Source organism: Neopelma chrysocephalum, unplaced genomic scaffold, assembly GCF_003984885.1.
Source record: "Neopelma chrysocephalum unplaced genomic scaffold, ASM398488v2 Primary Assembly neopelma1_96688, whole genome shotgun sequence".
Lineage (NCBI taxonomy): Eukaryota > Metazoa > Chordata > Aves > Passeriformes > Pipridae > Neopelma > Neopelma chrysocephalum.
In genome coordinates, this window is record NW_020925333.1 from 730,011 (window position 1) to 755,801 (window position 25,791).

General features: G+C 40.7%; 1 protein-coding gene across 2 annotated transcripts in view; it reads right to left on the reverse strand.

Annotated features, from left to right (window-relative positions):
* Nucleotides 1-25,791, reverse strand: part of EGFLAM (EGF like, fibronectin type III and laminin G domains) — a 73,761-nt gene that overhangs the window by 34,514 nt on the left and 13,456 nt on the right. The window contains exons 2-7 of one of the 2 annotated variants that reach the window (XM_027709154.1): nucleotides 22,782-22,894; nucleotides 20,801-20,884; nucleotides 19,191-19,217; nucleotides 14,750-14,867; nucleotides 14,365-14,500; nucleotides 7,711-7,877 (exon numbers count right to left, since the gene is read on the reverse strand). In XM_027709154.1, the coding sequence (XP_027564955.1) occupies nucleotides 7,711-7,877; nucleotides 14,365-14,500; nucleotides 14,750-14,867; nucleotides 19,191-19,217; nucleotides 20,801-20,884; nucleotides 22,782-22,894 (645 nt within the window). The remainder of the gene's footprint in view (nucleotides 1-7,710; nucleotides 7,878-14,364; nucleotides 14,501-14,749; nucleotides 14,868-19,190; nucleotides 19,218-20,800; nucleotides 20,885-22,781; nucleotides 22,895-25,791) is intronic. The other variant, XM_027709155.1, reaches the window with a different exon arrangement.

The following is a 25,791-nucleotide window of genomic DNA, read 5'->3' on the forward strand; positions in this document are numbered from 1 at the left end:
CAATTTTAACAGTAAGAGTATCCTCACAGAAAATATTTGTACTTTTCTGCACTTTACAGTGCAAATTCTACTTAAACATTGATTTGCACTTTTTAGCTATTAAAATTTATTAGAAGTCATGAAGAAATATAGTAAAAGCAACCACATCACTACAGTTACTTATCATTTCAGCAAGGTTAAAAACAGACAGACATTTTCTAACCATTAAAACAACAGACTCATATATCTGCCTTTTCCATAAAGTATTTTGTCATCACTTATAAACAGCATAGGTAACCCTTGCTTTACAAAGGCTCTGTACGGAGCTGACCACAGCTGTTTGTTTATTTTAGCAGTCACAAGATGTCCATATTTTCTGGTAGTTACCAGGTCCTTTACACTGCAACATGCAGAGATGCAAAGTCTTGCTAGGCACTGCCTGTCTGTGGAAAGGAGACTCAGAAAATGCCACTTGATGGTAGTGAGAAGTACTTCACTACCAGTACTAAACAACCCAAAGGAGCCAGAGAAAGCTAACGAGGCTCAGCAAACTTTCAGAAGGAACAGTGTGCACCCAGTGCTATTGGGCTGCTTGAGTCAGTCTGACTGGGGTCAGTCGTCTCTCACCCCGGTGGACAATAAAGCAAAAGTATTTCACTGACCTGATACGGGCGGGAGTGCACTTATCTAAATCTTTTTGTACTCTTTTTTCCTTTGCTGTGACTGCAACCCAGAAATCCCAGCAGACAGTTAGGAAATCAAGCGTATGTGCACCAGATATGTGATGTGGCTCACTGGCCACACTCCGTACACTCTGTGGGAGTTACTTATCAATGGGGTTTACATGTTACATCAGCATACAGAGAAATGGGAGGGAAATGAGTAGAGGTAATGAGGCATACACACTTGCAACTAAAACAGCATGCTAGACTAGGACAGAATATGGATAAGTCTTTCCACTCTAGCATGTAAAGCCAGTCATCTGTAAGTAATACAGTTTAGCTGTACAATAAACATTCAGCACCAAGTTCTACCAAATAAGCTGAGCAGAGAACTCTTAGCTTTATGACTGGTAATGAGATGAGGCAAACTGGATGAGCTACATCCAGATTACTTCTGCTAGTGACTGTCAATGCACAGGCAAGGAACTACTGTTAGAGAATCAGACTGCACATTTATGAACTGGTCCCAATCCTGCAACCACTGGAATGAATTCCAACATATTGAAAACAACAGGTATTATCACAATGTGAACAAAAGTCCTTACTCCTCATATTCACTTTTACAGTCACTTTGGTTAATCACTTTCCAGGACAATTTTACTCCAGGTAGGAACATAGGAAGACTAGAGTAGAGTAGAATAGAAAATTATTCTGTTGGAAGGGACCTATGATGATCGTCTAATCCAGGTGCATCTACACATAACTGCATCAGAATCCCCTTCTTTGGAAACAGCATTCTATAAGAATGCATTTCTACAAAGAAATTTCTCTATGTAAAACTTCAAACATAAACATTACAAATATGATTTGCAGTTTAAGAGAAACTATATCAAAGAAGCAGAACCTAGCATTAACTCAGCTCCCAGCAAATGCAGCAATTTTCAACTCATTAGAAGAGTATTTCTTTTAAGTCAAGTCTGTGCTATTTCTAATTGCCTTTGTATTATGTACCTGAAAGTATTTCAGAGCTAATTTAGTTCTTCTATTAAATGAAACTGTAATTTACCTAAGAGCAGTGAAAGCCAAAAGATAATTTGGAAAAAGAGAGGAAAAATCACAATCATTTGTCAGGGCAAACAATCCAATCTGTATTCAAACAAGCTGTGATACACAAACTCCATTTTCTAACTTAGAAGTCATAACCTACAACAACATCTGTTATAGTCGAAATGCTGTCATATTTTCTCTTTTTAGTCAAACTTTCTATTGGCTTAGTGGGATGTAGGTTCAATAAGAGTGTCATATCTTCATGAATACCTTATATGAATATATTTAATATATTCTATATATTAATATCTTTATATTCATACACAGGAAAATGTTAGGTCTCAAATTTACATCCAGATACGCACGCTTACAGGTATGGACATGATTTTAATGCCATGCCAGTTTTACAGAAGTGTAACTCTCCTGATTTGAGTTATCACTAAAGTACATTAATAACTACCAGCATGCAATGAGACATGGTAACGTAGGAGAGGTTGGCAGTTCCCCAGGCAGCAGGTGTGCTACTTTAATCTGGAAGATCAAAATGTTCCATGCTTTTCCAACAGAAGACCCTGGGAGACGAAATGTACCCACTATTTTAAACCAGACAATGACTCCTTTCACATTATTGAACTGGTACAACATTTGGAGCCTGGAGAGAGCAAAGAAGGTGACTTATTGTGTCTGGTGAAAAGACTGCTCTGAGGCCTCTCTTCAAAGACCTTCAGGATGTAAGTTTAGCGCCACCAGAAAAATGTAACTTCAGAAGGTGTCCTAGTATCCACAGGTCTCTTAGCATTGCCCCAAATCTCCAGTTTTACCCCTTCCTGGCTCTACCTATCTGAGTTTCAGCCAGCACACCCTTCATTGCTCTACCCTCTGATCTGTGAGCAGTTTGGGTAACTCGTAATGCATCTAGGAGCAATGCAGTCATGGAATGCACTTGCTTCTGATTATGTCCTTATACAGGCAAGTACACACACAAATGATGAGACGTCAACCCATTGGCTTCTCAGTTGCATTGTTCTTCCTTACCCTTGGCTTTTGCTCACTGGACATGACATGACAGTCACATGTGATATGATGCAATAAAACTACAAGACAAACAAAATGAAAGAAATTAACAGGTCCTTTTGTAGAGAAACCCCCACATCAGCCCATTTCTTAAGAGCACTGTGGTGCTTTGGTGGAGTGTTCATCTCATAATGGGTGGCAAATCAGGGACAATTAAGCAAAGTGGTACTCTGCAAATACCAAAACAATGACTGCAGAGATTATAAGCACGCTATATTTAATTAAATATGTTAGAGTGTGGAAGGAGATGAAGTCTGATTAAGACCCTCTACTAGGTCCCATAATCCTGTTCTATAATTAATTGAAAAACTCGTGGGGGTCATGAACCATAGCCTCTTTCCAAATAATCAGGGATTAAGTTATATTAAAGAAATCTTTCTCAAAACAAGTAGAAAGCCACATAAACTTTTGTTTTGGTCATTAGGTTGCCACCAGCATGCTGATGAGACACAAGAGAGTGTAGGAGGCAGAGCAGGGGGCACTGCAACATGGGCAGGTTGAATGGAAGTGTTAAGAGACTTACTGCCTTCAGGCAGAACCCTTCACAGGTCTAAATCAAATACACATCAAGAGTATTTTAATCTGACTTTTGTGCTTCTCAGTGACTCACAGTGAGATGCTGCATATCACTTGGCCTGTCCTTTGCTTTTTGCCCCTGTCCCTATAACTACCAACACTGCTTTCGCAAAGCCTTTGGAGATCAGTGGGAAACAGTTCTGTGGAAAACCTTCTCCATTTGCTTTCTCTAAGACATATCACTATCATTTAAATCAAGGTTTGGGCCCCAGAGACTGCCCTTTTCCTGTGCCTGAGCTGCAGCTGACACATTCCAGCTCCGTACAGAATATTTAAGCACCTGTGCCAACGCCTGGCTCAGAGTGAGCCTGGCGGTGACAGCCAGGACCAGAGGAAGGGATGTGCCCCAACTAAGCAGACACTTCTGTCATGTTTTCTGTGGAGACAAGCAGGAGGGTATTTTTAACAGAAGACACTTCCTCTGTCGGTCTGGCAAAGCCCAAGGCTGGTGACCTTCCAAACACAGTGCAAACCCCATCTGTTTCCCAAGGAGGTGAAGGGTATTTAAGCAATGCAGGTGATGACACTTTGTTTGATTCTTTGGGAGAGTTTATTTGTTGTTTCTAAATTGAGCATATGCAACTTTTAAATTTCCAGTGAATTGTCCTTGACACATTGAAAGATCTGACTTAACAAAACCCCAACAACCTTATAAGTGAAATACCCACAACATACAACTGTAATTAAGAAAGGCAACAAAAAACTGATTTATTACATCATTTCTGTCTAGAAAAAAATTAATGAAACCAAATCACAAATAAATGAGAGCCCTTGAGGAAACTTGCCCTCTCTTTCATCCCTGAAAATGGAGCAATAAACCAAGTATATATTTTTTACTAGGTAAGTGGGTAACTGCTTATAATCAAGGCCACATGTTCTATTTTCAAGGACCCTGGGAGGTCTGTCACATTAGGTGACATCCCTTTAGAGGAGCAAATAAAGACAATGTTTTCCTACACAGAACTGAAACAATGCAGTCAGGAGTACTGCAAAGCCACCTACCTTTTAAAAACAAAATGAGAGAATTACCTGTGAGAACAAGATAAGCCCCAGCAGAAAATATCCCCAAGTAGTGTGGACTCATCTCTGCCTCAGCCTTCCTAGAAGAGCTGCAAGAAAATCTGTGCAAGGCAACACAGACCCTGAAGTTCCACTGCATTTGAGGTAATGCTGGGAATTTATTATTCATTTGAAATAAGCATTAGAAAAGCACTAATTATTTCAAGTCAGGCACAAACATCCAGTATATACAAGCATAAAGCTACAAATTCTTGAAATCCAAACACACTAAGGTACTTAGGTGCCAGCCGTATGTGAACTAAGTGTAATGCAAAGGAGCCAGATATTGCATGAACTTCTGCCAGCTTCCTGAAATATTTCAGGTATTTCTCAAGAATACACAGGCAGTCAGAAAAATAGCATCAAAAATCTATGGCATGTGGCATGTTTCACTGTTTAGATTGGAGGAGGAACTGTGGTAATAATGAAGACAGTAATTCTTAGGATATGTACCCTGAAGAATAAAGATGCATCAGTTTCAGAGATGCCAACTGTCTGACGCCTTTTCGGCAACAATAGGTGCTGGCACTTTGAGACTGTCAAGCAACTGGTGCCACCTGAGATGCATTACCTGAGACATTCCCAGAGGATTATCAGGTGTCTGTGAGATGCCTGGGAGGCACATCGTGCAGTGACTGCTGAAAACCACGGATCCCAGAGGACCTCAAATATGCTGAACACTTATGCCTGAGCAACTGAAGTGAGTCATTAACTGGTCCAAAGAACTGGGCTTTCTTACTACTAGAAGTGGGAAAATGCCTTCAGATACATAATGTAAATTAGGAGTAAGTTGGTTGCCCTTGAGTTTAGCATGCTTTTTTTTGTTTGTTTCAAGAAACTTGTCAGTGGTTTAAATCATTCTTCAAGGTTTTTTAGTGCTTTGGGGAAAATTAAATGTTCAGGCTATGCACAGCTTTAATCAAGAGCATTTTTTCACAGCAGAAGTTCAGCTTTTCTACTAATGCACAACGTACTTGGGTATCTGGTTAACATCAAACCAGTCTCCTACATAGACATCACAACTAAAGACAAGTGAGAGCTGCTGTCATCTACACTATCATCTCAGCTACACTCCCCCTTCCAGAAAGCCACAGAATTTATTTCTAAAGGCATGCATCCTCCAATACCTTTGAACACCACTCCTTGCTCTGCAAAAAGCTAGTTATTGTGAGGACAGGTATCCACAAGGTGACACAGGCTTTCATGCATAGTGGCAATGCACAGTTTTTAAGCCTATTTTCAAAATCCACCCTGTAAACCTGGAGCAGACTGGCAAAGGAACAACACTTGCATTTGCAAATGGCCCAGACTTTGCCAAAGTAGCTCCAAGTACAAGTGATCTGATGCGAGGCTGGAACACATCACAGACACGACACGGTCCTATGTTGCAGGAGCTCTGCCCCCTCATGAGGGTCTCTGCCCAAGTCCTGCTAGCCCCTTAGTGCAGGGAGACCAACCTCTCAGCCACTGCAGTACCCACGTGCCTGCCTTGGACCAGCACAGAATTTTTAAGCCCGTTCAGAGAGATGTGAAACATGCATAATAAATTGACTTTTCAGATCTGATCCAGGCCCAAAGAACCAAGCTCACGTCCCCTGTGAACCTCTCCAGAAATCAGTGCTTATACACACAGGTTGTGAATTTGATTCCAAGTTCTAATGACAGAAATCCAGGCCTCTGCAGAACATGAAGTTTCCAAAGTCAAGGTGCCTTCTCTGGACTACTGCAGTAATAAGCAGAGCATGAAGACTATTCCACCCTTATTAACAGAGCTAAACACTTTATCTTTTCTGACCAAAGGATGCAATCACCTACATCCAAAGATAAACAAAACACCAAGAAGCACATGTGTGTGCCTGAGGCAGCAGGAGCTGATCCTGGAGGATCAAGGGAAGGAGGAACCCCAGAATACACTGCACCTTCAGAGTTTTCACAAACATTTACTTCAGAATTTAAACTTGCAAGTTCAGCAGCCCTAGCAAACTACATGCCAACTGTTTAAGTGACTGAATTTATGACAGAGGAATAAAAAGAATGGAAACTACCTTATAAGAGTCAGTGAAAAAAAGGATTCTGAGATAAGGAGGCAATTTAGAAATAAATCCTTAGAGAGTCAAACTGCTGGATCACTAAGCATGTTGTCCACATTTCTGCAGCATGCAAAATCTTCTTGCAGAGCTCACAGTCCTACCTAAATATTCACTGCTCATTTTCTGTTAGTTAGTTAGAGTTGATTCGCAAGCGAGGAGGGAGAAAAGAAAATAAGTCAGTTTTTCTGCTCTTTTTTATAATTCATTAATCTGCTCAAATTTTATTCAGGCATTTTCTTTTATGGTATGCCTTCAAAACTGGAACTTAGAAGTACTGATACACTTTTTTATATAAAAATTTGAAACCTTAGGGATATAGCCCAGATAGTTCCCATAACTTGCCGGTTTGGGCTCCCTTTCGTCCATTATTTCTCTTTGTGGCATTAGTTTTCTCCATTCGAAAGATGTGATTTGCACGATTCCCAACACCCTCTGTGTTGGCTTGGTCAGGATCCTCGCATACAAGCTATGACTTTGGGTGTGATGAGGCGCAACAGCCCCTCAAAGTCAGTCCAGAGACACACCAGCACTGGCAGAGAATTGTATACCAAGGAAGGCCAGCAGCAGCTGGACCCATACTTACTGCAATGTGCATAGCCTACATTGCTACACAAATGTAAATATAACAGTTCACAAGTTGGGATTTTGATATATTTGAATGCATTTTCATCTAAAATTTTTGCTATGCAGCCTCTGATCAGAAAGGGATGTTTACTTCCTTATATAATTACATTCATGATTGTGCTTAGTCATTTCAGAGCCTTCATCCCTAGAAAACAGTGCAGGTTTGATTCGGTCTTTCTGAGTTGCTGAAATTATAAATGTCATATATAAGATTCAGTTTCAAAGAACAGAAAAAAAGACGAACAATAGACTTGTCTCTCCCATTTCTCCCTATGATATTCACTTATCAGTTCTGCATGATACCAGCACAAAAGTCAGTAAGTAGTGATCCAAAAATATCTGGCAATGACCTCCAGAGCAGAGAAATGGCATGAGAGCACTGCTGCCTGGCTCTTTTCAGATCTTTGTTCGTAGCTTGACTTTCACAAGGTGCTGCAAGCTCCTCAGACAGGACCGAATGGTGTCAGACTGGGGGTACCTGTGCTTGTAGAGCAACTTTTTCCATCAGCAGACCTCCACAAACTGCCCCAGATACAACTGATTTGCAGATATACTTTATTTTTATATAGCTTTAACTGAAAAATGCTGCTTCTACTCACTGAACGTTCGGATGATGTCACTCGGTGTACTGGCAGGGCTTGATCCATAGGAGTTTGCTGCTCGGACGGCAAACTGATACTTGGTGTTTGGGAGAAGTCCCTTGAGAACCATGGAGTCCATCTGGATCTGCTCTCTTATTACCGTCCAATTGCTGTCAAGGTCTGGCCTTGAGGATCAAACAAAGACCAGATCATAAATAATTAAAGCTCGCTGTACCAATTAACTGCCTTTAAACTTTCCTGGAAAATACACAAATAAATGAGATAGAAGTCTACTAAGTCATCACTGAAACCCTTCACTCTTAAAGGACCAGACTGTGCAATCAACCATTACTAAGCTGTGAAGCATGTGATATCAAAACTGGGCAATCATACAAACTCAATATTCAGATTTTGCTTATAAAGCCAAGGAGGTTACTCACAGGACTGATTGACAAATCCAGGTCTATTTATCTGTTTCATGGATTTCGGTTCATAGCTTTCAAGTGGAGGTCTATTACCTGCACCTGCTTTATATCGCCTGTGTGGCTGTATAAAGCAATACGTTGCAACAGTGGGAAAGATCCTGATTTATTTCTAAGAGCTTGTGCTCTAATGCCAGTAAGTCACTTCAAACAAGCATTAGCAAGATGAGAATCTAATCTTTGATCTCCCAGGTAATCAGGTTAATCCACACACACAGGGAAATCTGCATCCAAAGTCTCCTCTTTAGGGAAAAAAACCAAAGAAACTGTAAAAACAAACAAACAAACCAAACCAAACCAAACAAACAACAACAACAACAACAAAAAACCACTCCAACCAACCACAAAGACAACCCAAAACCCACAGAACAATCATGCAGAGAACATGACCTATATTTTGCAACAGCTTTCCTATGTCTGTCTTTCGACAATGCATGGTTAACTCCTGATTCATACTAGAAGCCAGCTGCCAATAAATGCTTCTCTAAGTGCATTATAATTCATCTGAAACCAGTATAACCATTCACATGGCAGTTTGGTATCAAAAGTTTTAGGTTCATGCACAAAGGGACATCAGAAAGGGCTGGTCTACTTTGAGAGAGTATTCTGATGTTTTCACACCATTTCCACTTTCTCTAAAAGTGGCCTCTTCTTATCAAAGAGAAAACAGAATGAGAAGCTAAACAAATGCAAACAAAACAAAAATGTAAGTATTCATGCTAGGTCACCCAAAATATTAAAATTAAAGTTTATGAAAGCAAAATAGGGACAGAAATTGCTTTCAGAGAAAATTATTTAGTGTCCTTGTGATATTTATTACAGGAAGTAACCTTCAAGTGCTCCCTGAATCTACCAGTGTTTACACAGGACTAGCTGCAAATGTCTCCAACAGTCTTTGAATGAAAATTATAGCACAAGGCAGGCATTTTGTATTTGTTTATTTTCAATTGGAAGGAAATGCCAAAGTTAATGTATGTTTTTTTTTACCAGTCAATACAAGATTTATTGATCACTGAGGTTCCATTGTTTTGTGCCAGCTTGCAAATGCAGTCACAAAGCAACAGCTCCCAGCTGCCTGGCTCCTGCAGTGGTACATAGGACACGAGTATTTCATTGTCTTACTAAAAATAAAAACAAAATCAGACAAATCCACAAGATGTAATGACGGCTAAACAGACTATCTTAAGTCACCCTCCACCACCATTTCCTGGTCGACAGTAGAGCATTTATTTTGGCTACTCTTCCATTGCTCCCCTCCTCTAAGCTTTTGATGCCTGGGCCAAAATGAAAATATATAGTGTTTTCCAAATGAAAACTGTTAACATTGCTTCCTTCCACATGCTCACTTAGTAGTGTTTTCAATTTTCCTGTACACATCCTTTTTTGGCTCCAATTCCCATCCAAAGAATTCCTGCTAGCTCAAGAGCTGCCTCACAGCCTCTTTGAAACAGACCTTGCTGATGTCTGTGCCCAAATGGAAACACACACCTCTGATGAAGGGACCCAAAGGACACATTGCACTCTACAAAGATTCAGGAGATAACACAAACACAGGCTAGCCTTCAAATATGCTGTCTCTCACAACATTTCTTTCTGTAGAAGTTTATAACAACGGAAATTCCTGCAAACATGTAAGCATCTGCAGCTAAAGGAGAGGGAAAGAGGCAGATTTATCACTTGACCTTTGCTACTTCTCCAGAACGTTCTCTGTGCAAACAAATTGGTACAAGATGAAAACATGGCAAACAGATGGGGAGAGGAACATAACAAACTCAGCTGGTGACTTATCCATGGCCAGCCAGCTCCTGGGTTCCCTAAGATGGGAACATTTTGTTGAAAACTGTCTCCACGGTTCTATTTTTTTGTGTGTGTGTCAAATTTAATTTTGTTGTCAACTTTTACACTAGAAGGGTTCATTTTGATACCACTTTTCCCACCTCACTGCAGCACTATATTCCCCTGCACAGGGTCTCTCTGCCTCTGTCGCAGACCTTGCAGGGCAGCTCCAGAGGTTGTCACTGTGCATGGGGAAATCAGACAACTTCCATGGACATAGTCTGCTCTTGAAGCTACGGCTGTGCACCTCCAATGCACAAGGGCCAAGCAGAAAGAATCTTGCCAGTGACCAAGTCACACTGTTTTCGAGATAATAAATATATGGCTAAGGTCAACAGGACGGAATGGGTATAAATCAAGGGCAGAATTCCCGTGCCATACGTACCCAAAATATTTGCATTATTGCTTTATGTTGTAATGTGGAGACTGACTCGGCCTGAGAAAGGAAATCTTTCTGATACAGAGAATGGCAATTTTCTACTCACTTGTACTTCCTTTTAAAATCACCTGGAAATGTTTTAGGAGTGAAGCATCTGCTAGTGATCCAATCTTTATAATGTTTTTGGGTGTTCTTCTCTGCCGTGTTTATAATCATCTCAAGTGGCAAATTCATCTCTACAAACATTTTTAAAAAATATTCCTACAAATAGTAAATACAATGACAAATACAATACATTCTCATTCACTACAAAAAAATTTCCTGTTGAATATAGCACACTATATGATATTATTTTCATTGATTATTATTATTTAACATTATTGACACTTTCTACAAAATATATCAACCCAACTGCCAGGAAAGGAAAAATGGCCAATTCTCTAAACTCAGTCTCCTGTTAAATATTCCTCTGATCCTGTCTAATGTTGTTAAGCACTTCCTCCCTAATTTCTACATCTTTCACTCCTCTTTCTTCATTAATTACCTTTCAAAGATTTAACCCTCACAGGTAGTGAAATAAATGTTGAGATATAACTGTTTGATGAAATAATCAGGAAAAAAGTATTAAAGGTATTTTCCCTGGACAGTGGGACGTGTCTCCCTGGTCAGATCTTTTGTTTCAGGTTCTTTGCAAACAAAAGCAAACAATGACTGCCTGGTTCAGTGCAGTGCAGGGACAGATAATTCAACAGGAAATGGATTCAGGGATAGATTTTTTTTGGTGGGGGGAGAAAGGGAAGGCTTCAAACTGATCAAGAAATGTGCACACAACATTATGCTGAATCTGCTCCACCCTAACATCTGAATACTGGCAAATCTCCCAGTTTTATCAGCAGAACCTGCCTAGTTCATTGCAGCAGAAGTTTCATGTCACTATCAAGATACTGAAAAATTTGCCCTGCATGCCAAGATTAATATTGAAAGATTTTGATTTCATCTGGGTACCAACAAAATGAAAAGAAAGTGATCTAATCATTTTAAGGGATACATTTGTGGTTCTGTAGCTGCTATATGAACATAAAAATTTGGGGAAGTTAGTCACCAAGTTTAAAAGATTGGGTAGGCATTCAACAGATTAAAAATTTGAGTATTTGGAGTATTTGAGTGAAAATATCCAAGGCATTTTGAGGATTAATTCTTTATAGTGTCTTTAGGAAAAACACCCAAACCCATATGCTGAAGTCTACGGTATCACTTTAGACGCTTTCATAAAAATGCCATTTGTCATAAAATATTTCTCACCATCAACCAACAGAATATTTACAATGACCCTACAAACTTTTACAGACACTGTCAGCTGTTTTGGGTTTAACACGTTCTCTTACACATTTCTTATGAACGATGAGGTGAGAATCGAGTCCTACAGTCTCCCTCTTGATTTTCAGCATTTAGACAAGCTGGGGGTGTGGTTTCCTTAGCATCCTCTTAAAAGTCAGCAGCAGAGTAGAACTTTCGCTAGCCCAGCTCCTCCCACATCTGAAACCACCTGCAGCCCCCTCCACTGCCTATAGGGAACCAAAGAGTCCTAAGGGAAAACTATGCAAAATGCCTAAACAAAGCACAAAATTTAGACCCTGGGTGGATTCTGATATCTGAAAACAATTAATGCATTGAATTTTCATGAGGTTTTAACCCCGGATATCACAGTTGAGAAACTGAAAAGAGTGTTTTCTCCCAACATGTGTTTTCTAGGATTAAAGTCATTAAGTTAGTTCTGTAGAGGTGGAAATGATTTCAACAATGTGATACTTTTTAGACATTTGTGCTGCACCCAAGAGAAATTACACATTTGCATAAGAAAGTCATTAATTTCACAAAAGCACAGCATAACGTTGTATTTCTTTGATATAAGACGACTTAATTCTAAATTTGCTTGAACCAATTTGTTTTAGTTTTACATTGGCTTAATTTAACAGCTTTAAGTCATGGTAATACATTTTATAGTAATTAAAACTATATGCAGCAAAAGACAATGAAACTTAAATGTTTACCTCTAACTGCTATTAGGGCTTATGGCTCATTGAACTTTCTCCAAATATATAATTAAGCTTCCAAGTCTAAGAGAGCATAATCCCAAAATTAACAAATGCACTTCCAGCTGAGCTTTAAACCTCAAACTAAACAGTGTAATCAAAACATTGTGCTGTTAGCAAATTCTTTCCCGAAGTCTAATACCAACGAAACACTGAAATTTCAATCACTCGCATCTTTAGACCTAAACAGTGAAGGTAACTTTCCATTCCCTGGCTGAACAAAAACATTCAAGGGTGCATTTTCAATGTGTCAGATGGAGATGATGGTGCCCACTTCTTCTTCCATTAGCAGGCTCCTGGTGCTATGAAGGAGTGTACACAAACCTCCAGGCTCCACTTTCCAGTAAAAGCACAGACCCTGTAGAAGTGCAGTCAATCAGAACTCAACAAAATCCCTTCCCCATCCACTGAGTAAATGAGAGAGATGCACAGAGAACAAAAGGCTCAGATAAAAATTGTGTTCAAAAAATAGATATTGGAGAAATTTCATGGTGATTCTACAGCAGAAATTGCACGAGAGAGATAAGAATCTTCAGCCCCTATGTCCTGCCTCGAAGTGCAATGAACATTGAATGGCTTCCCACTAAATAATGGGGCATTTTGGTCCAAAAAGTACTTCAGTTCACAAGTAGGTTTTCAGCCTGGGAATTCTTTTTGTTATATCTATATCTTCTAGATAGCAACCATACTTTGAGCACTTTGAAAATCAATAGTTCTTCCTGTCTGTCTCAACAACAACAACAATTCTTTATCAAAAATTACTCTGTTTTCCTGAAGAACAATATTTTGACCTTTACAGATCAGAGTAGTTAAAGAAGCAATCCCTCTTCTTATCCAGGAACTTCAACCAAAACCTGTCATCAAGTATTCACCCAAAGGATTAAACTTCCAAAGGCTGAATTTTGCATTCACTGTAAGAGTAAACATAAGGGCAAGCAAATGCAAATAAACAGCTTTGTATGAACATATGAGCTCACAAAAGCATATGGACAGTCAAATACCAATACTTGTTTGTGCTTGCAGGCACAATCACCTCCTCCTGACCCTTCCTATGCAGATTATATAAGCAACTTGATCGGCAAGTTGTCACTGTTCAGTTCTATTGCTGCAAATTTTAGGGAGTTCAATGTAAAAGAACACACACAAAAAAAAAAGCCCCATCTACACCCCTCCTTCCCCTCAAACCCTAAACAGAGAGAACAACATTTCATGTAAATTTGATTAGCATTAGCATAACAAGGCAAGTCTACATCCTGCAAGCTCAAGACCCAAATGACTTTGTGTTCAAGAGGTGTCTGTTTCTGGCACTGGGTGATATGGTTAGTGGTTTATGGACTACAGTGGCAGTGCTGGGTTGCCAATTGGACTAGATAATCCTGAAGGTCTCTTCCAACTGTGACAATTTTATGGTTCTAAAACTTTTATCAGGTAAAACTGCCTAACATACTGAATTTTCAATCCTTGGATTATTTCCTATAGCAGCCCAGAGGACTCTTGTCCCAGGGGAACTGCTCTGCCACACACTCTTTTCTCAGCATGGTTTGACAGCATTTGATGACAGGAGAAACTTAAAACTTCATTCACCAAAGCCATTATTGCAGGGAACAGATCAAATCAGACCTTATTTTTCTTCAATCAGAAAGAACAACTTACTGGTGATTTTATAACAAATTGGATTATTTCTGGTTTTGTCTTTAAATTTTCATGGTAATTCAACACATATTGAGAGGAAAACAAAGTGTACTATACACAGTAGGTAAATAAGTTACAAAATGGATCTATATGCAGTTTAATAGTGCAGTTTAGGTTAAAAACAAAAACAAAAATCAAAAACCACTGTAATACACAAACACTGAAATTCAAGCTCCACTGGCAAACTTGCCTGATAAATTCCACCGTGTAGTACTGGAGGGGAGAACTTCCTTCACTCTCTCCGGGCTTCCAGGACAATGCAACTTCTGAATCAGAAACTACCACAATCTGGGGCTGGTAGGGTGGGGCCGGGGGCATGCACTGATCTAAGCCAGAAGAGGAGCAAAGAAATAGCATTAGAGAAGAAACTGAGCTACTACACACAATGATCTAACTCCCACAGACCCAGGAATCAAATTCATAGGCTTCTCCTCTCACCTGTTGCCCCTTTAAAACCCCACATTTGTGTAGAAATAATAGCAAAATATTACATTACTGCACATGACAGAGATTTAGGTATGAGTGTTACAGACATGTGCCTTTCCAGTTTTGCAGAGCCTTGTACCAGGCATTACCTTGGGATAAGGTTGTCACCTCTCTGGGCATGCTGGGTCGTCCTTTTCCTGCCCAGCCATATGCTCCAACGCTAACGCGATGTGGAGTGCCTGGCTTCAGGTCACCAATGACAACATCCTGCCAGAGTCAAGAGGAGACAAGCACAGTGTGAAAGTTCTCCATTGTAACTGGGGATGCTGCTGTGGGCTGGGATTTGAGTATCTTACAGGTCACTTTCCATATACTCTCCCAGGAAGATTGTCCCTAGCCCAGAACAGCTCAGAAACAACAAACAAACAGCACCACGTGTTTCCTCTCAAGCTGCAGCTTCGCCCCAGGGGAATCCATAGGGATGACCTGGATCCATTTCTCAGCATAACTCATAAGGCTGTAGATTGTTTGCATTTACTATCCAGTTTTTTCCTTGGTGAAGTCAAAGGCACATACTATTCTCTCCCTTGAGCCAATTGCTGGTATTTGGTATCAGTCTGGTGCATTTTCTCTCTCTCTCTTTTTTTTTCTTTTTTTGCATTGTTTTTATTTTTGTTTTAAATTCATAGGCCATAAAATCTCCTGAGAATGAAGCAATCTGATGCAGTGTGAACTGATGATCTTTAATTTCTCACGGAGCAGAACCCTATCCCATTGCCTCTCACAATTTTACGAGCTCAGCTATCAGCCTTGACCTGAAGTGAGCATTTCCCTTATTTGTCCTTCTGCTATAAACACAGAAAGATTAACTCATAGACAACTACCGTAAGGGAGGAGATGCTCAACTCCATATGAGGACCTTGTGCTGCTGAATACTATTCAGAGGAGCCTGCTCAAATCTCCCAGAAATTAAAAAGTGTCACCAAAACATTACATTTCATCACTGGCTACTGAATATACCACGGATCAGCCTCAGACACTAGATCTAATCTTTAATGGAGCATGTGTACATGTGTACAGAAATTCAGTATTCTTTACCTGCAGCCTACCTGTAGTCTCTATTTTAATCCCAGACTTAGGAATTTTGACAGCATATACAAGTAAACAGAAATACCAGGTTCTACACCACAGACTGCTCTTGTGGGGGGGAGGGGGGAGAAAAAAGGTCTCATAAAAAATGTTTTACAGAGATTTTTCTTCCAGTTTTCATTCTCTGATATTAAAAACATTAGTCACAGTACATGTGAAAATGCGGAGATCTCCTTTTCTCTTCGCGCTGGAACAGACTTTAAATCTGCATTTCCAGTTGCAATAAAATAGTAAACAATCCTAAAATTTTATTAACTGCTAAATTTCCTTATGATGATCTTTTGGAAAAAACTCTCCCTCTCTACCCTTTGGGGAACTTATGTTATTACTGCAACATTTTTCGGCAACACCCTGTCATCTGTCATTCCTTTGGCTGCGGTTTTGGAGCTGCAATACTGATTTCCTATTAACATGGACCACCTGACCATTATCCTGTTTTTCTGTCATTCACCCTTGATCTGCTTGAATGGTCTAGATGAACCTGAGAGAAATGATAGCAATGCTGGAGAAGTAACTGTCCAAGAAGAGGTAGCAAGGACACTCACTCTGAAAGATTAATCTGGGTCTTTCAGTCTCAGAGCTGAAGGCACTTAGATCTTTCAAAACCTGATCTGAGAATCCAGTTGTTGAAAACCCAGCACCTACTCCTGGTGACAATACTAGTGACTCTACTCCTGCTTTCCTGTCCTCTATGCCGTACGTACTGGCTGTTTGCATTTAAACTGTGTGCATTTGTTCCTGCCAGTATTCCTCTTTCAGTCTTCTGAGAAAAAAAATCCTTCATTATTTGTCTTATTGTTTTCACACTATTCAGGAACTTGTTCCCCACAGAGAGTTGGATATTCATGTACTTGCCTCATGTTATTACCTCCAGATCCAAGTCTACAATGAACTAAACAGAAGGATTCTCACTGAGTGTATGCCAACCAAGACCAAAGTCCTAATATCTACTTAGGTCTTTAAGTTCAACATGTGCACCCTCAAAATCTCATGCCTTACACATGTGGCTACCTGCCTCCTTCTAGCAACGTCCTCTCCATGAACACAGCTCTTGGACACACAGTGCTTATCCATGAGACCAAGTGTCTTTTGATCTTCAAGAATCAGGACATCAATGAGACTCAGGATACCATAAAGCTACCCTGACCTGCAGCAATTTCAGGGAATACCCACCTTACATCAGAACACTTTCAAATAAAATCCTGGAGAAGAAACATGTTTCCTTGTACCTCATTGTCCAGTAGTCTGTGTGTACATATTTCATCTCTTTTTTTTACTTGTATTTAGAAGATGGGTCTTAAAACTTAAACCCAAGTTTTCTCCCTCCCAGAAGAGACAGAGTGGCCTCACAGATAATAAATTTAGGTAGTATATGGAAGAGTGAATTTGCCGTCGTTTTTGTAATCCTTCCTTGACTCAGATTGCCTCTACATTTTGAAGCATGATACCCCAAACTGGACATTACATTGCTGATAAGGCTTCACTAGTCACCAACCTCACTTTCTTGTCTTACACAACACTCTTGCTAAAACCCGAAAAAATGGCATTTGATATTTTCATTACAATCTCACATCGTTGAATGGAGTGAAGCAATGTGATGCCTCTTGTGTGGTAGGAGAGTCAATTGCACATAGAATAATCCATATATCCCTCCCTGCCTGGCCACACAGCTTGCCCTCCCTTCAAGTGTGTTGAAACTGTTTGTGAGGCTGTGCAGTAAGCTGCCTCACAGAAACTAGGATTACAAATTATTTTCCAAAGAAAGTCTGTTTTCTGTTTTGTTTTAATCCAAAAAAAAACATCAAACCCTTAAATACAGCACAGCTGCAGGAACTGAGCTGGGTTTAATGACACTGTATTCCCTGACGACAATTCCTTCCCTGCACTACTGGTCTCAGCTGGTCACTTCCCATTTTGTACTGGTGTGTTTAGTGATTTGACAGGGAGCACTGTTGCTCCCCAGGGCTCTGTGCCCAACCTAAAACCTCCCACCTTTAAAGTCTACTAATTTTTATTGATTTTTCTTCTTTTTTACTACTTGTGCTCAGGTTCCTAAATGCCATGCCCAGTTATAACAACCACCTTACTAAATCATACTGGCTGCTGTCACTTGCATGTTCTCTATTTCATTATGATATACAGCTGTAATACATTATCCACTTGCTAAGACACTGGCATATGCACACACACATGCACAGAAACAGGCAGTGCAAATCACCTCTTGCTACAACCATCCCACACGGTGCAGAGAAGCCTCTAAGAAAGCAGCAGGGTTGTACCCAGCACCAGGAGAGGCGGCTTAGTGATGGAAACATGAACTATGCAGACTTAACCACAAGACTATTGCAGATTTCTGTTGAGTTTGGTATGAATATAACAGAAAGCATTTCAGTGAGAACACCACTTCCTGAGGATTAATGACAGCTGGGAGCTGATTAATCCCAGCCAGTCATACTTCTCCACAAGTACCCCTCAGAAGTGTTATTTTTATCAAGCAGAAAAAAAGGGCCCAGCATGGAACTTCAGCTCTGAAATGCCACAATCCAGACTCAGCTCAGCAAGGACTGAACCAGATAGACCTGGTTCAAGTGCATCCCAAGGTCTCATCCTGACATCAGCCTCCTACAGTCAACCAAACTTCCCTTAATTCCGACCACGAAAGCTGGGCGAGATTCACCAACTTCATGAGATTTCTCCATTCCTACAACAGCTCTCAGAAAACAAAAGTTTGCAAGAGGCTGTTGATGTTAGAGATTTCCGTTAAACACTGAAATTTCTGCACTTGCCCAACCCAAACCCCAGCACCTCTTGATTGCTTCCCCCTCACAATAAAGCCAGCCTGTTTACTGCTCACAGGAATTAGACTGGACTGAGTGCCATACTGGAAATAATCAATTGATTCACCAGCTGCAAAGCCATTAAGAGAGTTAGTATTTATTTCAAATTTGTTTTATACCAGTAGCTACTCTCCCACTCCTTCCTCCTGGGCATTGCATGGCTGGCCTCTTCCTGAGCTCCTCCTCCTTCTCGGCTCTTGCTGGACTGGCTCAGATTTTTCCCTCTTCATCTCCTCTCCAAGTGCCAGACTTTGTTCTTCCCTTTTACTGATTACTTGGCTGTCCCCATCACCTCTAAGTACTCACTGCCTGGATGTATCTCATTCTTTACACAAATTTACTCCAACAAAAAAAGAAAATCATAAATACCTATGATGAGTAAGATAAAGGTTTATCCATTGGTAAAAAGGGAGCTACTTTGCCTCTGGATTTTGAGCTTTTGCTACTATTTGCTGTATTTTGTCCATGAAAGATCTAAGTGCTAACTATAATCAACATCTGAGATGAAATTTTGTGTGTGAATTTGTAGAAAGACCAGGTCAGGAACATTCAATTCCATTTTAAATCACAGCTGTGACCAAGTCTCATGTGAAGCAATACTTACAAAAATCGCTTGTCCTTCAGGTTGACCCTGGGAAAAAGCAAAACAGGACTTGTTAATGAACTAACATACTAATAAGGGATGGCAAAACCACATAAATAATGGGTCAGGGAATTAAAATAAGGCAAATGCTGCAGCACATAGCAGTCTATTGGGCTTTTAATCATCTGCATGAGTACTGGGATACATTCTCTCTTCTCCCAGTGAGTAAGAATTACTGCTGTCAGGATTAAGATAAAAAAACAATGTGCTGTTTTATCTTTTTTGGCACTACTAGCAGGAATGTTTTTTAGGAAAAAAAAAAGGCAAGAGAGGAAACAGAGATAAAGATAAGAAGTGAAAAAATAATGTGTAAATAAAGAAAAAATATATCATGAGAATAATATTCTTTCATTCACTGTGATACCAGAAACCTGCAGAATTCAGAACTGACAACCAGAGTGATGGAAAACTGCAGGAAATCTGAGCATCCCCCTCATTCACACTTCTCGTGGGGAGGTTTCCGAGCACTGTCCAGAAGGGATCAGTGAATGCATTTTCTTGAACATCAGGTGGGGAAACTGAAGGAAGAGGGGTGAGGAAATAAAGGAGAATGAAGATGAGCAGAAGAGAAAGGAGGAAAAAAAATGAATGGTGAAGAAGGATAACCAAAGAAAGATTGGAAAGCCTGCAATGGTCCTCTGTGAGCACATGTAAGCCTTTGTTCCCTGTGCTGGTAACAGTGCTGTCTTGTGGACAGACTGCCCTTTGCAGAGCATGGTGTGAAAGTGCTCCCCTCACAGCACCCAACCTGCAACACTTCCACTCTCTGCTCAAGCAGAGTCCAGAAAATCTTTGTTCCCAACTTGCTGATCTCAAGGAGCAGCTTCTCTGCACTGAGGAAGCGCTGGCATGTTTCAAGAATACCCTTTAAAAGCAGATAGGACAAAAATCACCCAGAAGCAGGGAGAAATTGCTTTCATTTTGGTACTAACTACTAAGTCGTGCAACAGAAGAGGATGGCAGTGTTCATTCACAAATGGAAATGGAAAGAAGTGGGAAAGAAAAAGGAAAGGAGGAAAGAGGAGGGGACAATGAAAAACAAAATGCAAAGGAGAGATATAATAAAAACATAACCAAAACAAAACAACAAAAAGACAAACAAAACAAAACAACAAACAAACAAAGAAAAGCAATAGGAAAAAGTAGTGCTTTCAAGAACAAAAGAAAAAAAAGAAATTGAGGGAATATTCTAGGAGATGAACTTGGAAAAAGCGCAACTAAAGCAGATATACTTCAGGAGGCCACAGTCTCACACAGAGACAAAAACACACTGAAAACTCTGTGTGTTAACCCACACACCTGCGTCAAGACACTGTAATACACATACACTGATATTGCAACTCTAACTGTGCACAGACTCGAGTAATTCCACCCCTTCCATGTGTGAAAATGCACAGAAAATGCATGTTCAAAGCTCTATTTTAGTAGTTGTCAAAGGTCAGTACTAGGAAGATACAAACAAGTCCCAATAGTTTTACATGATAAAATAGTCAGACAACAAGGAGACGTGCAAGTTCCCACTTGCATGTTCTTCTCCAGTGCTCTGACTGTTGATGAAAAGAAATACTCACCATGCTAATCATATCCAAACTCAGGGGAACATCATGTGAGAGCTGTTTAACTGCTTTGTCACCTTCAACTTCTGAGTAAAAGACCTTGGGAAGAAGATATAGTCAAACCAGTTAAAGCAATATCTCAATGCTTCAGAGTGACTTAAAAAAATGAGTGCGTTGTTATCATATTGTGGACAGCATTTGACCCCACAACCTTTTCAAATGTATGAAAAGCTAAAGTCCTTCAGTGGCTAGAAGTTGTCAGTGTAACCAAAGGACACCATCATACAGGGTATATGCTGAACAGATATGAAACACAGCCTAGATTTTAGGGCAGACTTGAACCAACTTGAATTGTGTATCATTTGTCTGTGGTCAGCATGGACAGCTAAAGAGTTGTGGGACTAGTCTGCACAAGTTCTTATAAGACACCTTATAAGGAAGATGTTGACATTACATGATTATGACATTATAAAAATTGCTCTATCATAAATGTCTCTCCATGTCTGTTGTCATGTACTGGAGATTGATTAGAGAGAGAATCTGCTTTCCTGCACACAGAGACCCTGAGATGTCAAAGGGTCAAAAGCTAATACAGTGAAGATGATTTGGGTACAGCTCTATCAATGCTGTTTCTCACTGGTTTTATTATCATGCCACTCATGGGCTCAAGGCTTAAAAATAAACTGGAGCTCAGATGCTTGATCTACTGCATGAACAGTGAAAACTGTTTATGACTTTAGTCACTTACTCACTGCACCTCTGTTTTCACATAGAAGGGTGGACCCAACTACATGCAGAGCCCAGCTGAGGCAGGTCCTGGCCAAGTGCTTCTTAGTTCTAGACTACAAGCACTTTCAGAACAACAAAAACAACCCTGCAGCTGGGCTGCACTGGTGTCATTTACAAGACCACGGGATGAAGGAACATATGTACCAGAAGTACCTATTGCAGGGAATATTCTCACTCTTTTAGTGTACATTAATAATAAAAGCAGTCAGGAGCATTCTGCTTCCCGCCTTTTCATATAAAACTGAAATTTGGGTATGTTTTTCCTCAAAACTTCATATCCCTCCACAGAAAATGCTAATAAAAAAAATCTGCTGGTTTTGGGGGTTTTTTTCTTGAAGGGGAAAACAACACATCCTAGTTAACACGCCACATCTTTGGTGCTAATTTCCCACTGACTAACTTCCATTTTGGGATTGAATTTTATTGCCATAGAATACCTGGGTTACAGCAATATCTAACATAAAAGACTGAATGGCATATTAGTGCTCATTGCTCTTCTGCTTGCACACTAAAACGCCGTATCCAGTTTAGGCCAGCCATTCTCTTTTGCCCTCTAGGCAGAAGAGTAATATGGTGGTCTGGTGTGGGTCAGAGACACCCTTACAAAATTGCTGGTTAAAACAGGAAAATCCCTCAGCTTTTTTAACAGAAATTCAACTCTGAGGTGGGAGGGGAATAAAGCAAAATCCTTTTTGCTATTTAAGGCTGTAGCTGGACTCCCAGGAATGCTATGCAGTACAGTACCTATCAGGAGAAGAGACACTATGTAACACGCCTTTTCTTGTACCTGCTGCCAGCCTGGGAAGTTTTAGAGGGTTAGTTTGCACAAGATATTCCTGCTAAAGAAATCCTCAGGCTGGAAGTACAAGTCAAAGGATCTGAACGCACAGTGTAATATCAACCTGCTCTGCTCTACTTCACTGTTTTATCAGCTGCAGAAAGCACTGAGACCCTTGCAGGGAAAGCACAACAGAAAAACAATATATATCCACTGCAAGCCCTTGGCATCCAACCCAAATTCTCATCGTAGCTTGTTTCTAAAACGTGATCTGCTCGTTTCTTAAAGTTACAGTTCAATCTGTTCAAGCCCACTGTCCCCTGACTGCTCTCTGGGTGACAGCACTGTTTGTTATGAGAATGGGCTCTCCCACCCAGTTCACCGTGCCACATGTGCAGCCTGAGGCCATGGAGCAGAAGGATCACTTACTGTGTATCCCGTAATGGTGCTCGCGTGCTGCTTTGGCATCTTCCATTGCACGCTGAACGCTGTGCAGTTCAGTGAATCCAGCAGTATATTGAGAGGAGGCCCCAGCCTATCTGCTGAAAACAAAACAGCATTGTGTAAGTAGCCATAGGACAAAAAGCCCTCTCCTTTAGCTACCTGGCAGGTATGGATTTGAAGAATAGACCTATGCTGCCCCTCGTTCCAAACTATCAAACACAGCCCACTACTCAGATTTAACTTGGGTGCCCCTTTTCCCTTTCCACCTCTGCTTTATAAGGTGGCAGTGGAATACCAGGAAAGAGGGATCAAAGGGGGACACCTCCTTTTCCCAGTGGAAAAGCTGTTGATCAGCTCAGGAGCACCCAGTGCCTCAAGCAAAGCTATCGAGCAACCTATAGGTTTAAATGTGTTCCTGAGATGCTGGATACTACCCAGGACCCAAAGACAGGGACATTCACACATCCCTACTGTTTGTACAGCCTGTGGCACAGATTCAGCCTGCTGAGAAAGTCTCTCAGGAATGGTCTGGAGGACAGCACAGCTCATGAACCACACCAGTATGGATATCTTTGGGGAAGGAAAGGAGTTCAACCATATGGATGAGAGCCAAATCCTGCCGCGTTCCCTGGACCCCCTACCCGATTTCTTCATTACCACAGACTTAGTCCCATGGATTCCTGCTTGTTCCTGGGGCTCTGAGCACAGCAGAGTTCTACCTCTTGTGCTCACCTCCTGCCCTGCACTCAGCAGTAGCTGGAACCACGCACCACCACGTACCACGTGCAACTGAAAGGAGAGGCAGAGACGAGCAGCCAGGGCTGGAGTATCACTGTCCACTTAAGAAGCATTTCACATTCAGGAAACACCTTTCCAATCTTCACAACACCCAGGGAGACTGACTGACATCACACATCATTAGTAATAATGAAGAAAGAATACCCCCTGAACATTCACTCTTAACATATTCATGGCATTCTTGTATTACTTTCTGGGGAAGTTCTATGAAACAAGTTTGCTGGAAGGCACAGTTGCCGAAATAACAAATTTTAACCAGCAATGACAAACAGTCATGTAAGGCAGGCTTCAAATTCATATTCTGAATGCACTTCAGGCCAATAAAATTATTTACTGAAAGTATTTGGTGAATAATTTGAAACAACAAATAAATTTGAACGAAATGAAATCCATTTGCAGACTGTCTGCAAACAGAGAGGCAACATCTGTTAAATAAGGAGGCATATCATGAATTATTCACTCAGCCCTAGAAACCACTACTATCTCCAGGTTGCAGCTGATGAAAGAGACACAGAGAGCCAAATACTGACCTCAGTTACACTGGCCTATAAACTGTCACTGGAGGAGTACAAAGCCCTGGCCTAAGACAGGGAAAATAAGAGCAAGGAGTCAGAGAGACCTATTTTTCTATCCTCCTTGTTCAATTAACCCTAGAATTTAGATAAAACTCTATAGAAGTTAGAAATTTCCCTAACACAACAGGGGTAGTAGCAGGTTGCATGCTTGGGAACCAGGTGTAAGCGCTGTATCCGGAAGCAGCCTCAAATGAAGCTCAGTGCTCACACACCACTGCCTCCTGCCCTCTCCGTGATAAAACTGTGCAAAAAGCAGGCACATGGCACTCTCCCTGTCAGGGAGAGGGCTGCCTCATGCCCAAGCCAGGAGCCAAGAGGAAAAGGAAGGCCTGTGGCGTCCCTGACCCATGTACAGACTTATTTCCTGGGGAGGACAGAGGGCAAGGCAGAGAGGAGTATCTTATGCAGTGTGGCAGTCCCACAGTCCTCAGCTGTCACAGCTCCTACCCTGACAGCCTAGCAATGTGCATCTGGGCATTCAGAGTCACTTCTGGTTGTCAAGAGTCTGAATTTCACAAAACCAGGCAGAAAGTAAAAAATGTCCATTTTTGGACTGAACTTTCCCTTTGCAACCATGGCAAAGGCACTGCAGGATCTGTCACAAGCAATGTTTATGGCACTGAGCTGCAGAAGATGTCATCATGGCTTTTGAATAACTGCTACAATACCGTATCAAAGTGGTTTGCAGCTGATCACAACTGCTGCAACACATATTGCTGCTTTACTGACAAACTGTTTTGAGACAAATATGAGCTTCATGTATTTTGCATGATTTTACAGAGCATCATGTATTAGGCACACTAAAAACAGATACTGAAACTGGTCTAAATATTTATGTCTTTATGTCAAATGTCATGTTTAGACTATTAAAAATATAAATAGTTTCCAAGGGTAAAACTCTTTGGGTATTTGTAGTTTCTCCCACAGTTCAGGTCAAATCTCTTCTCAAAACTCAGCACAAAATCTCTTAACCTGGTAGCACCATTCACAGTGCAAAACCACAACAGAGCATACTCCCTTCTGCAGCCCCCTGGATTGGGAATCTGCAAGCAAGGGAGGTGTGACATATTCACTACTTGCACATATCCTGAAAATCCGCCTCAGTGATGATCCCCTCTGCCAACGTGCTCTGCGGTTGGGTCTGGTGAATACCTTAGAAGGCATGGAGATTTGCTCTGATCGTAAAGAATAAGGAATCAATTTATATAAAAAATACAAGTAAACATATTTTGTACAAACACCATTATTCTCCTTTCTGGTCCATCAGGCACAGAAATTTCAATATTGTCCAAAACGCTTTGATGGTAATGGAAGCAATGACTCCAGTCCCATGTAAAGAAGCCATTAACTAAGGGGGAACACTGTTACACATATTATGACTATACATTATGAAAGTATATCAAATACAAGAAATTAATGAGGATTTGGCTGCAGATAAACAATGTTGAGCTGACAATATTGTGTTTATTTTTCTGCTTACACCTCTTTTCCTTCTTGCTTATACATCTTTGGCTCTGTACTTCTAAAAATATGCAAAAACTGCTAAACCAGTAAAGAAGTCACCAAACAAGCTCTCCAAGTAAGCTGAAGAACACATGAGCCCTTTCCCTCAGACGGAGTAA